The 14,307-nt window shown below is 39.0% G+C and overlaps 1 protein-coding gene across 3 annotated transcripts in view; it reads left to right on the top strand.

Moving 5' to 3' along the window:
• Positions 1–9,511, top strand: part of GLRB (glycine receptor beta) — a 49,772-nt gene extending 40,261 nt beyond the window's left edge. For all 3 annotated transcript variants that reach the window (XM_065836844.2, XM_071807762.1, XM_071807761.1), the window contains one exon: positions 6,751–9,511. In XM_065836844.2, coding sequence (XP_065692916.1) covers positions 6,751–7,047 — 297 coding nt within the window. In that variant the 3' untranslated portion in view covers positions 7,048–9,511. The remainder of the gene's footprint in view (positions 1–6,750) is intronic.
• Positions 9,512–14,307: the final 4,796 nt, after the last annotated feature.

The following is a 14,307-nucleotide window of genomic DNA, read 5'->3' as shown; positions in this document are numbered from 1 at the left end:
TAAAGTACAGTGGGGTTGTTGGGGTGGGAAGGTCCCAGGCATGGGGAGGATCAGTGGGAGCACAGGGAAGCAAGTGGAGTGGTCAGACACCCCTGGTTCCAGCCCTCATGGGATAACTTGTTTTTATGTATTTGATCCATTTGTTAAAGATAAAAATGGCATCTGGTCTGGAGACTTGGCATGTTTGATATTAGTGAAAAACAAGCCATAACTAAATCATGTCATCATCCTTAATAATATAAGTGGCTGTTGTTCCTTTTTTATGACAAGAAATAAAGGGATAAACTTTTCAGTATATCCTAAAAATTAAAAGCTTGATGTCATTCATAATTGAAAGTGAGGAGAAGAGATCCCCTGTAGCAGAAATCTGTAAGGGTCCACCTGGAAGTTTTCAGTGGAAGGCACTACTGCGTCACTAAAGTCAATGATCATGACCAATAGCCACCAACAGCAACAGTGAAAATGACAGGATGAAAACAATGCTCACAATCTGAGAATCAGACAAAGATGGAGAAAACCTTCCATGGATGAAAACTACTTCTCCTCTCCACCAAATCCTGGATACTGGTTGACGCAAAAGCTGCGTGTTGCCAGCATATGCCAAACCCCCAAGTCCATGCTTTGTGACTCATGCCCCCTCCAACAAAAACACTTGAAATGTCAGTGCAATTTTAAGCCCACAGGTTTATCAATATGACTGATTAAAGTCAAGTGGTCCATCTGGCAAGATCAACCTGAATCTGTAGAAAAAAGTGGAATTCAGCATAAGCACTTCTACTGTGTTTGCTAGGAGCTGCAGTGGCAATGCATTCAGAGGTAAGAAGCCGTAAGAACAGTTTGGCTCCCTTAGCTCATAGAGGCTGCAAGTAGATGCTGTTCTAAGCAGAGGAGAAAATTATGCAACCTGGTGGCAACTGCTGGCACTTACCTTTTATTGGGAATCCTCAGTAGGAGTCTGCATGTGTTTCCTAGCAATGTAACATCATAGAGTGAGAAAAACAAGCAAAAAAGGAACTGTTTTGAAGATGAATCATTTTTTTTGCTTTCACTGGTGGCGTAATTACAGGGAGAGATTGCGCTGTTAACTATAACAACACCCCTCGATTTGAAAAGTCACATTTTCATCAAGCCCGTTTATAGAAGCTGTCCCCTACAAGTAATGTGCTGTTGACTGGAGAGAACATTTGCTAAAAGAGTGGCTCTGGGGGATGATGAATAGTGCTATGCAAGCAGTGGTAACAGCTCTAAACCCAGTTATTTTTAAAGAGAAGTAGTACTGTTGCTTGCCTTATCTTGTCAGAGCTGCATCTACGCTCCGAAACCTGATATGTTTTGTGTTCATCTCTACTGATTTACAATATACCTGACCAGTGGTGGTGACCTGTGGTGGCTTGATCTTCCCATAGTGTCTTTTCCCCTCGAGTGGCACTCCAGACTCAGATTTTTCATGTAGAATCACCAGAAACCCAGTTCACATTTTATCTTGTACACAAAACCACAGGCTGCAATCTATTTTAATAGCTCCTGACAGCATTTCAGGTACAGGGTAGGTACTTTCTGCTCTGGTGACTCATGTATCTATCCTTGGAGATAATTCAGGACACGACTGTAAAAAGGCCCCAAGCAATCTGCTTTGAGCAGAGGATTGGACTAGATGATCTCCAGAGGTCCCTGCCAACCTCAGCTATGCTGTGATTCTGTGATATTTTATGTATAGATGTTTTTTGTGCTGTACTTTGCAGTTAGTGGGGTAATGAGAATTTGCAAGGAATATTTAGAATGTCATAGTGAATTCCTGCTGAGCTGCACCAGAAAATCTACTCGGTCTGAATACACGCTAATACTAAATAATGATTACTTTATTGATGATCTACAAGAGCAAGAGAAGAACACAAAACAAGTGCAAGAAAGATTAATGACAGAGTTTGTTAGAAAAATACTTCTTCATCTTGTATGGAAGACTCTTACACAACTGGGAGGACTAGTGACAGATCTGCGTGCCAAAAGAGGTTGCGGGCAGCAGAAGAGATGATTTCGTGGCAGGGAAGACATGCTGTGTAGAGCAGAGAATGTTGCATTACAGTCAGGAGGTGCTTTGGCCTGAGGGATGGATGCTGAGCTTGAGAGGCTGCCAGTGCTACAGCATGTTCAAAGCTTTGCTGAAAATTATGGACAATACATTTCTGCTCTCAATAATTCCTGAATCCAAAATGATGGCATTTAGTGTTAAACTTCATCGTGATGAATAAAGAGCAGTTGATGACAGGATGAAGAGTCACTTGAAAAGGATTTTTATTCTATTTGCGCAAAATAAATCTAATCAAGTTCCAGTAGTTTTGGGGCTGTGAAAGGACAGATTCACAAATTTGAAAACCATTTTTTCATGTCTGAGTGGAAGAATTTAAACAAAAAATATGAGTGATGCTAGTGAGCTATCTGACAATGTTCAAAACAGCTACATACCAGAAGGGGAGCTATACTAATTTAAAACAAACAAACAAATAAACAAAAAAAGCAAACAAAGAAACAAAAAAAATCCCCAAGCAGCACATTCTAAAACAAACACCCAAAGTCTGAAAACTTACACAGCTTCAAGCATTTCTGTTTTCTTCTTACTGTCAAAAGAAGTTGATAGCAATTAGTATAAGTTGAAATCCAGAAAATAAATGTAGATAATAGATGTCGATAACAAAAGAGATATGTGGTTAGCATAAGTGGGGGAATTGGAAGTTACTTTGCATGTATAGGAAGTATAGAAACACCAGTAACAAGAGTGTTGGTCCAATACTAGATGGAGATGTTATAAGTGTCAAGAAATAGCAGAAAAGGCAAAAGTGTTGAAAAAACATTCTGCTCTCTGTTTGAGAAAAAGTCAAATATATGTAAACAGATGATGAAATAAGTTTAATTGACAGCAGCTAATGAGGATGTTAAACAGTAGCTGTTAGACATTTTACAACCAAGATTTCAGCTTAAGTTGCATCTTGGATTTTTTAAAGAGCTGGTCCACGAGTGCTGTGGAACAGGAATGTTGATTTTTTAATGAATTCTTTAAAACTGGGAGAGTTCCAAAAGACAGTGAGAAGCTAACTTTGTGCCAGTACTTTTAAAGGCTAAGTGGCATAACATGAATAATTATAAGCTTGACATCAATCAGTGGAAAATATTGCATAGCCAACAGGTGGCTGACTAATAATTATTATTCATAAGTATTAATTATAATTAACATTATTCATAATTCACCCCCATGTTAGCTAATAAATTTAAATGGGTCAGTGAAATTAAAGCTGACCTGTGTGTTTATTGATTTAATCAAACTGAATAGAATTTTTTAAAATATGATCACTTACATTGACAGAGGTAATGATGTGAAGGTAAGAAACTCTCAAGAACGTTTGACTTGGCTTCATATGTCAACCTGGTTCCGTCATCTGAATTATGCAAAATCAAGGTTAGATCTGTTACCATCTGTAAGTACCAACAGTTAATCAGACTAACTATAGTCACGCCTTGTGACTGAAAATGGAAGCTGAATAAATTCAGGTTAGAAATAAGGTGCATATGTTTGTGAGGAAGAAGGTCATGCAAAAAATTCTTCATTCTGGATGTTTTTCAAGGAAAATCTGGTATAAATAGTTTAGGCAGTAAATGTGGAGTGATCAGGAGCACCATAGCAGGAGAGGCAACAATGGGGAATTCCCCCTTCCCATCAGTTTGTATGCACAGGCAATGCTGCTTCTTTCTTCATCTCTTTCTCCACTTTCTTATCACATTATTCCCCTGACTCCGCAAAGAAAGGCTTTCTGAGATGTGTGTGTCTGCCGTAGTGGTGTGTGTGCCACAGCTCTGGATGCCACGGCATCCATGGCAGTGTCAGGTGCTGAGCTTGGCAGTGGGCACCCATCAGCCTGAACTTTGGAAAAGGTGAGAAAGGATCATCGCAAGGGGCTTTCTGGCTTCTAGGAGGCATTTTTAGGTATTTCTGAACTGTTCATCAAAAGGCAGATGTCCTGTCCGATATATTGAACCTAGACAATGTGGCCCAGTCCTGGGAGAAATGGGAATGAGGTCTGTGTTTTGGCCCAAGACCCCAGAGCCACTTGCCTTCCCGTGCCCTCCTCAGCCCCCCAGCTCTGTGCTGGAGGGATGAGGAGCAGCTGCCCAGCTCCATGGGGGAGCCAGGGAGGCCCTGCACTGGTTCAGCAGCCTTCCCTTCCCAAACAGTTGCTCTCCATCCCCTGTTAGACCAAAGCCACAGAGCTGGTGGAAGCATCCTGTGGGCTGGGTCTGGCCCACGGGTCACAATGCTGGGGCAGGATAAGGCAAATGATATAAAATATTTTCCAGGGCCAAGTTCTATGTCAGGATGAGGTCGAAAGGATGTAACATTTAACAATGTTTTACTTTCTTTACAAGTCTTCAGTGCAGTACTGTAAAATCAAGTCCTGCGCTATCATCTTCCACAGAAATTGTTCCTGTAGACTTTGGTAAGTGTCAGGGATATCATTACGCTTCTAGCACGAACTAAGGCAGGATTAATAAGCAGTAGATAAACTACTTTTAATATATATTATCTCACTTTGTTTAGGGAAAGCTGTAGGTCAACTGAAGTGAATTTAGATTAAAACAACAGAACTATTGGAGAGTTGAGCGGATGTATGGGAAGAAATTTAATAATACGTTTAGGCAGCAACTGACTGTAGAAAAAAGAAAAATACATTAGATTTGTAAAGCCAGGGGAATGAAATAAATTATTTTAAAATACTTGCTAAAGAGAAATTTGGGCCAGGTTGCTCTTAGAAGGAAAATTGTGTCACCCTGACCAATCAGTGCTCCAGCTGACACTAAGCAGAACTCTTTGTGAGCATGCTGTGAACAGTCCTCTGCTTGTAAGGCAGGGGTGACCCAGAAACTGTTCCCTCAGTTCTCTGTCCCGCAGGTGAATGAGAACCAACTTGCAACAGCCTTTAAGAGAGCTCTCTCTAGATACTGCAGTTGAACAGGAACATTCTGTATTGTGAATCCGAGCACCTAGGTTACAATTATTGTCACTGAGCTTTACAATGTATTGCTGGTAGTATGAGAAACAGATTACAAGTTTGCAAATTGAAAAGCAGGCTTATAATCTCATACATGATTCTATTTCTTGTAATAGCCTTACTAAATCTTACTCGTTTTGGCCACGGAAAAAGTGTAATATTCCTGTGACTCTTCAGTTAACATGCACCCCAATTCTACAAGTTACCCTTTCATTGAAGAAGAGTCTGCTTTGTATCTTTATTACCCATATCATTGAGTATGATCCGATTGGAAGGAACATCTCCGATCACTGATTGACGGCCCCCATGTTACCCAGGGTCACATAATCATGTTCATATGTGTCTCAGTTACCGCCTTACTAGATAGTTTGTCCCTGCTACTCCAACATTAAACACTGTCTCAGGCTGTCCCTGACTGCCTCAGTTCTTTTCATCCAGGATACCTTGTCAGTTGTGACAGAGAAGCTAATAATGTTCTCCAGAATGTTTTTCATTCACCTGTAAGTCTGGTAGAATATTTCACTATTATTATTTTAACTACAAAATGTGATGATGCTAGTATGCTGAACCATCAGCCTAGGACTGCAGAGAACTCAGAGGTGGAGAGAACTGAGAGTAAAATGCCTGAAGGCTTTGTGGGGGAGTGATCAGCTACTGGGAAGGAGGGATAGGCAGCTTTTGGAAAAACCAAGCTTTAGTGTATCAGTGGCTCCAGGAAGCTCTAGTGAAACTTATGTTAATGTCAATTGCCCAGGTGTATAACCTAATTTGTGAACCAGCATTTTTTCCAACTAACTCTCAGGTTATATAATGTACAAATAGCATTATTAATAATGCAGTTAAGTTTCATAACCTGTATTCTTTTTTCTTCTTTTTTTTTTTTTTCCCAAAACACTTCAGTTTGAAGGGTGCCAAGTAGGTTTTTCTTTTAAATGTTCATTGTCTGTGGAAGTACAGTTGTCTAGTCTGTAAAAGAGAATGATTCACCTGGGGTGACCCTATGGCACAGTTGTACTTGATCCCCAAGAGCACTGGCAGAGCTGTAGAAAAGGCAGGAATTCAGTTGCTGAGTTTAGATGTCCCAGTTACACAGTTCTCTTGTGTACCAATGGGAAGTGCTGAGAACAGTGTTACATCTTTGTTATGTGTCTTTAGAGAGGCACCAAGGAGTGCAGGTACAAAGGAAGTGCCTTCTCACCATGTAAGGTGGTCACTCTGGGATGAGAGATGGGATCTTGAGCTGACTACATAGTAGAACTGGAATAAACTCTATTGTTGCATCAAACACTGAATTTTAGTCTTAATTCTGACTATAACCTCACGCCTCAGAAAAATGTAAGTATTGAATAGTATCTGTCCTGCAGGTTCATCTGCACAGAACTGATTTGCAAAAATACTCTCTACAGAAATATTCTCTCCCCTTCTATCGTCTTAAAATTAAGGAATCTAACTATAGCAGGTTGCACAGCATGCGGCACCTTGTGCATGAAAAATTACACAATTAAGAATGTTTGGATTAGTTTATATGATAGACTGATCATATTTAAGTACCTTATAATGCAGCCATTCAGCAAATTAGGCTGATGTACCGTAACTCTATCAACAAGTAATTTCCTATATGTTTGTTTGTGGTGTTCTCTAACAGCTGCATTAAGTTTGTTAATGAAATATGGTGAGTAGATCTTGATTCCCCTTACACTTTATTTCATAGGTTGGTGAGACCAGATGCAAAAAAGTTTGCACTTCGAAATCTGATCTGAGATCCAATGATTTCAGCATCGTTGGAAGCTTGCCAAGGGATTTTGAATTATCGAATTATGACTGTTATGGGAAGCCCATTGAAGTCAACAATGGGCTCGGAAAATCTCAAGCCAAGAACAACAAGAAGCCTCCTCCTCCCAAGCCTGTCATTCCATCAGCAGCAAAGAGAATCGATCTTTATGCAAGAGCACTGTTCCCTTTTTGCTTCTTGTTCTTCAACGTCATATACTGGTCCATATATTTATGATAAATCTTTTATTTATGTTTTTCATATGTGTAAAATATACCCCATTTCATTACTCCTCCCCAGTCATGAAGGCCGCTGTGTGAAATTATTTGCATTTGCAAAGCAATATATTGCATTTTGATGCCATGCGATTGTACTGAACATATGGCATCTGAAATCTGAATGAAAGCATGACACTGCAATGTCTGTGCTCCAACCAACATTGTATATAAATGTACAGCATACATCCTGCTTTAGGAATATATATGAAGGACAATGCATACTACATTACAAAGCTGAATAACACTCTTCAGTTATTAGTAACATACAGAGATTTAAAGTGTTTCTGACAATGAAGCTGATGTGCACGTTGAGTATTATTAAAATCAGTATTCTAGTATATGTAGTATTTAACAGCTTTTCTGCTGACTTCCAGAGGGGGAAAAAAATAACAACCAAACAACATCTTGTTCCTGCATAATTTTAGATGGCACTGTTGAAGAAAAAGCTAAGTTGTAATTCATATTATTTAGACTTTGTAAGTAAAGGCAGCATTGAATAAGCTATCTTGTCTATGTGGAAAAATAAAGATCAGAGAATTACTAATTTTGTAAAATCAGCTTATTTAGAAAAAAGATAGCAATTGTATCCATCAAGCAGGCACACTTAAATGTGTGAGAATATGCTGACAATAAAACATCTGGCCAAATTTTGACTGCTGTTTCCTTAGGAACAAACTAGATACAATATGTCAATTACAAACAGACCACTTTCTAGACTGAAGATATCAGGAATTTCGGAGAAACATCACAAGATCCAGTTCAGTATCAGGTTATATTATACTTTTTTACATTACACTGTCCTCTAGCTCATCTTCTGTAGTGTCTTGCAAGCCTGCAGTATCTAAGTCACAATTTTCTTCTTGTTGTGTTGAATACATCTTACTTGATTTGTTTACCCCCTTAGAAGCTTTCAGTTTAAACAAACCAGTTACTGTCAAGATGGAATCCTATTTTTACCACTAGTTATGCTTTTTTTTTTTTTTACCTATTGTAGTACAGATGACCAAAGCTAACACCTAGCTACCAGTAGAAATGAAGAGGTGTCTAAGGGGCTGAGACTTTTAAATAAATAATTATCCCTTGTGCCTATGTGTTAATGGAAGGCTACCCTCACCAGCTCATTGAGTTGGCTGATACTTACTGGAGAACAAGGTCCTATGCATGAATCTGTTCTGATAGGAGACTGCTCTCCATTTTCCAGAGGAAACCCCATGACATGGAGCCTACAGAAACATCATCTCCCCGAGGTGCATAGTGCAGGACCTGTGGTCTTCTGTGTCTGCCAGAGCACACCCCTTTGTAAGGGCAAGTCATGAGGTGAAATGCAACCAAAGGAAAGCTGCTTGGATGTAGGCATCTGAGTAGTGTGTGTTCCCCAGGAACACGAAGGGCCTGTGCCTCAGCCCTTGTGAGCATCCTGTAGAGATGCTCATCTCTGCTTGTGAAACTGGGGCACAGTTAGTTAAAATTTGAAAATAAGACAGGTCTCAGTAACTTGGCAATTCATAAAAGGAAATATGTATTATTGGCTACTCATAGGCAAGGAATTGAATTAATTAAAGACCTGAAGCCTTCCATAGCATGGAAGCAGACACAATACCACTTGCACTACATTTCTAGTGCATCCAGGATGTGTTGAGCCAATGCAGGCCTCAAGTGGACTGTCAGATCACTTGTGTATTGTCCACCAAGTGAATGTTGTCCACGTATGGCCAGCCTGTACAACCAGGAGGTCAAAAGTGGAAATATTAAAAAAAAAAAAGCAAATCATGCTATGCTGTCTTCCCTGGGCATCTGGCCGATCTGCAGGCACCCAGGGTGCATGACAACTAACCACTGCCACTTTGGGTTCAGCACCCTCGTTGCTACAATTCGTGTTTGGGTTGAAGAGATCTGCTTTCAGAATATGGTCGCATGCTTCCCATCAGCTTCTTGGCCACTTTCTGGTGCAGATTTCAGGGAGCCACTTTACCAGGTTGCCACAGTTTGTCCTTTGGATTTCTTTCTGATAGGAAGAAACAGAAGGCAAATCCCAAATGTTACTGAACCGTTTTGAGCAAAAAGGAAAAAAATGTATGTATCTTTAAGGTCTGGTTCAAAGTTCCAGTATTTCTGTCTGGTGAAGGTATTTACAGAATTGCCAGAGACTCTGAGAAGCAATAAGGGTAAGTCAAAGAGTAAGGAAGGGAGAGGTAATTTTTATACATACAATCAGAGTGCTATATTTATAGACATTATTTATTCTCATACTTGTATTTTTTCTTACAGTACTGGAAGGCAAGAAAATAATTACCCTGTGTTGGAAATTATATGACTTTTGAAAGATTTTTTTTTTTGTTAGAAATCTTATTAAATGATTTATCTGTAATTAATGTCCACATTCTATCTGTATAATCTCAATTATAGATTTTATTGTTAAATTATTCTTTGTTCCTTCTTGCTTTCTTGCTTACTTGATGGCTTTTGTGTTTTATCATAAAATGTTTAATCAATAATATACTGTAATTGCTTTCCAACTCACACAAAAGGAAGCAAAAGGAATGTGCATTGTTAAGATAAAGGCTTTTCATTCATTACGGCACAAAGCCTAAGGACCGAAGCAAAGTTTAACAGCAAATTTGAAATGGAATTTTAAATAAAACAGTATCAGCTATAAAATATTAATTTTCTTCTTACTTACACTAGATAATATTCCAATATTTGTATTACTTTAGAATATATTAACTTGTCCTACTGAGCAGTAATAATTGATTTATTTTATTTTTCTTATTTCCACTAAAGGTCATTGAGAGTTTTGCATGCCTATTACATTATGGTCCTCCAGCACCCTCTAGTTGTAAAATTCTGCCTATTGACTTATTTCCAGAATGAGGTGCAAATATGAAACTGTATAGGCAGTATAGGATGTTATTTGATAGTGATACTGTGAAGGGAAAAAATATTAATAAATTAAAAATAACTGGACATAAAAGCAATGGACCACTATAGAAACTTGCCATGCGGTATGAATTTAAAATTGTAGAAATTAAGACATTCAACTGGCAGTAAAGGTGAGGCTCATGAAGTACACATTAGTAACTAGATTAACTACTCATGATGTCTGAACAAACTGCACGACAGCAAAATCTGTTTCTGTGGGAGAGACCATCTGTTTTTCAGCTGACATTTACTTGAAGTTCTCCTGTTTACTGGTAGGAGAGTTACAAATTTTTGTTCTACCCTTAACAGAAACCTCAGTATTTCCTTGGCTTTTAAGCTTTGAGAGCTAGGATCCAAATGGTTCATTCCTTTTCTAGTGTTAGGACCCTTTAGATATCTTTCTATTTCAAGATTTTCAAACGCATTCAAACACTGCTTGAGGAATTTCCATGGAGATGAATTAATTCATTTCTTAACTGCATCCACAGATTTAAGCTATGCAATAAGTAAGGATGTGACTTGGAAAGTACATCAGCTGCAGTGCATTAATTGCCTGTTAGGATGTGTGAAATGTACCGTGTGGAGTAACACACACCTCTCTTGCTTGTGCTGGTTCGACTCAAGTTTGACGCCCAGTTTTGGGAGCAGCTCTGTGATGTTTCTTGGCATATTCTTTTGAGTCTCAGATTAATTCTGGCTAAGATGGTGCATGTGAGCGTTCTGTCTTCTGAGGGAGGAAGGGAGTTTATTTCTGTAAGTGCAGCGTACAGAAGGTTGACCACTTGGAAACACTGCCAAGCAGCTTTCATTCTTCAAAGTCTTCATATCAGTTTGGACTTGGTAAGAGGAAATGTGTGGGTAAAGGGAGAACATCTTCAGTGCCCTGTTACCCATTGAAGAGAAAGGAGTAACATAGCCTTTTGGGGTAGTTTTGATGAGCATGACCCACAGAGATTGATTTGTCTATATCATCATTTTGAAGGAAGTGTGCTAACAAGGAATTTTTGTTTGAAAGTATTTCGCTCTAAAGAGAGGCAATAACTTACTTAAGCAGTCTGTCCTAGCTGTTGAGGTAATCTATGAAGAGACGTTATAATACAGCTGAAATTAAAGCATCTTGCCATTATGATTATTGGATAACTTGTGCTCTGGATATTTATAGAATAGATAACAGTAAATTATTTATTTCAAGGCAGTGCAACCTGAATATATGCAACGTTAAGTGATTTTTCAGGCTATGGAGATAGCTTAGTGCTGAAATGAGTACAAATGCAGTGTATAGCAGATAAGGAAATGATAGGATGCTGTTACTTGATGCTTTGGTATACTTATTCTGGGATTAGGGAAGATAAGATGAAAATAAAATGAAATTCAGATACAGAGAGATTGAATAATAGTTTTGCTTGTGTCTACAATTCAATTTAATTGTGTCTAACAATTTAATTGCTCTGTAAGTAATAATATGCCACAACAATATGCCACAACAGTTACCTTCCTTTTATATAAAGAATTACTAAAAAAGAAAAAAAAAAGGTCATCTGTTGTGCCAGAAAGATACAGAAACTAGTTCTTTTTGTAGGAAGCTCTACACTTAAACAAGCAATGGAACATACAGAAAAAAAGCAGTTTTACAGATAAGATTCTCATTGTTGTGGTTTTGTCTATACCATTGTATCAAATCAATCACAAACAATCTGGGCTGCTTGCAGAACTCCCTTGCCTTTTGACTTACTCTGGAAAGTCACCTGCTCATCTACCTCACAGCACCTGTCCTTATTCCATCAGTAGCAACAGAGTCAGCAAATATTTAAAAAAACCCACATGGCTATTTTGAAATCTTTCTGAAAATGCTTTCTTGCTATGAACTTGTCTACAGTGCAGTCACTAAAATGTCTGCAGCTAATGCGGGCTTATCCAAATTAGCTTTAAACTAGCTGGCTTGGGGATGGCTGGCAATGTTGCCATGGTAACGGTGAGCTGGGCCGGGAAACCTACCTGCTGGTGTAAGGAATGAAAAAATACACTTTGGTGTTAACCCCCACAAAGCTTTGTGCTGCCTGGGCTTTTGCACTCGAACTGTTGGTTTAAAGTTAGCTTGTGTGGGTGTTCATCAGTCCGTGCCTGTGAAATGTCAATGTACGCTGCTGTGTGACGCACTCTGTGCTAGAACCGAATTATTTTTTCCCACTGGTGATGTGGGATGCCACTGTAAACTATTCTCTTGATGGATCTTGATGACATACGGGATTTCTACCATGTTTAATTTTGTGTACTGACGAAATTCTTCACCACTAGTGGCAAAAATGCAACTCATTTTCCCGAACCAACATATGTGTAGAAGAATGAGCTGGTTTCGCCCACCAGAGTGTGAATGATGTTGCCTACTGAGTCTAGGTCATAAGTCTATCCCTTTTACACACTGAAAGACCCCTTCTGTCTAAAGTTCCTCACTCTAATAGTGGATATTGTGTCGTAGCCTTTTATATGAATAATGAGACTGATGAGACTAGTGAGACTAATGAAACTTACCCTATAAAAGCATTTTTTGGCTTCCATTTTGTTTATGGAGGTCAGCCCTCATTTTGGGGGGCATTGTTGCTTTCCATCACAGTGTTTCTCAACACATCATGCCTGTCAGATTTCTGGAGAACAGCAATGACTGATGGCCTCCAAACAGGGAAGGTATTTGAAGGACCTTCAAGCTCTTTAGTCAACTCTTTGGAGTATTGAGGTAAATCTAAAGTCTGCCTCACACGATTAGCTACAAAACAGAGACAGAACGTACATTAAACAAATGTATTTTAGTTCAATAAAATGTACAGTCTTTCCCCTTATTTCCTGAAAGGATGGTTTACAGTGACGGAAAACAACCAGAAAGGCAATGTGGGTTAGTAAGAATTTCTGTCCCACCAGACAGTTGCTTAAGACACATAATGTGCTTTGAAACAAAGAGGTGTGGGGACTGTGGAGCAGAAGGGATAAGGTTTTGGATAACTGTGTTCCACGTGATGAGTTCTTTGGGCTATGGCAGTGGATAATGTAGATTTTTTTTTTTCATATATATCTGTGTATGTTTGTTTCTTTCTACAAATACCCACAGTGGAAGTAATTTTTCACTTGAGGAAGCAAACCTAAGAGGCTTTTGGACCCAAGAAACCCTCCTGAGTATAGCAGATCAGGTTGATGTACCATTGCCCCCTGCAAAAACCTTTCAACACAGAGGAATCCATCTGTAACACCATAAATTGCGAGAAGAATCCGTGCTGTAACTGCAGCTGCTGCTGAGAGGAAAAGCTGTGTGTAGGTAGGCAGCCCCTGTGCTTCCACCTTCTTTCACTGTAGCATGCATCATTATAATCAATAGCACTGTTTAGCTTTTCTATTCTGCAGAGCACTCCTTTTATCAAGACTGAGTTATTTCCTCGGCAATATGCTGGAGCCGTCCTGCCTTTCATCTCCGTACAGAGCAGAGATCACGCGTGTGACTCCAACAGAGTTCAGGAAGGCAAACCAGGGTTGATGTTCAACGACAGATTAATGGTAATGTAAGAGAAGACCTGGGACTCCCTTGTTTCTCAAATTTTAACATAATCTATGTTATCCTGTTTCAGTTATGTCCCTATAACTCAGAATATTGTGTTATTTGGATAACATCTCACTACATGCATTACATTTTATAGTTAAGTGTATTGAAGTGCTATTTTCTTGTCAAAAGCAGAAATGAAAAAGTCGTTCATGTGACATTTTCTTAAAATGTTGATTTCCTCTATTAACCTTAAAACTTGTGTTTGACCCTGAGGCTAGGGAAATATATTTCTCAGTGTTTAATAAGCCTTACATTGTCATAACAGATTTATCAGCGTCTAGGGCAGGCTTGTTCTTTCAGATTAATTTGTTTGTTTCTTTGACTCCCGAAGGCCAGCTCATTGGAAAACACTAATTTGAAGACTGGCTGTTTCAAAGGCATCATACTGACAGGAACTGACTGTAAAGACTAATGTTTTTGACCAAGACCACTCTGACATCATTTTCTGCTTTTGACAAAGCCTATCTTGCTACCTGCTCCCGCTTCTGACAAATCCTGTTTAGCCTCAGCCTACTGGAGGGTGCAAAATCTTCATAGGCTTTTTAAAATATCTGTCTGATTGCATTAGTTTCTGAGGCAGCTCTGCTCCCATTCCCCTCCTGGATGTGCTTCAGGATCAGGTTATTACAGAAACAATCTTCTTTTTTCAAACAAATACAAATGTTATACAGCATCCACTGTGAGCTATAATCTGCTTCATGGAATTAAACCTTA

The sequence above is a fragment of the Patagioenas fasciata genome, chromosome 4 (genome assembly GCF_037038585.1).
Source record: "Patagioenas fasciata isolate bPatFas1 chromosome 4, bPatFas1.hap1, whole genome shotgun sequence".
NCBI classification, from domain to species: Eukaryota; Metazoa; Chordata; class Aves; order Columbiformes; family Columbidae; genus Patagioenas; species Patagioenas fasciata.
The sequence above is the reverse complement of the archived record's forward strand: the minus strand, read 5'-3'. Positions and strand labels throughout refer to the sequence as shown.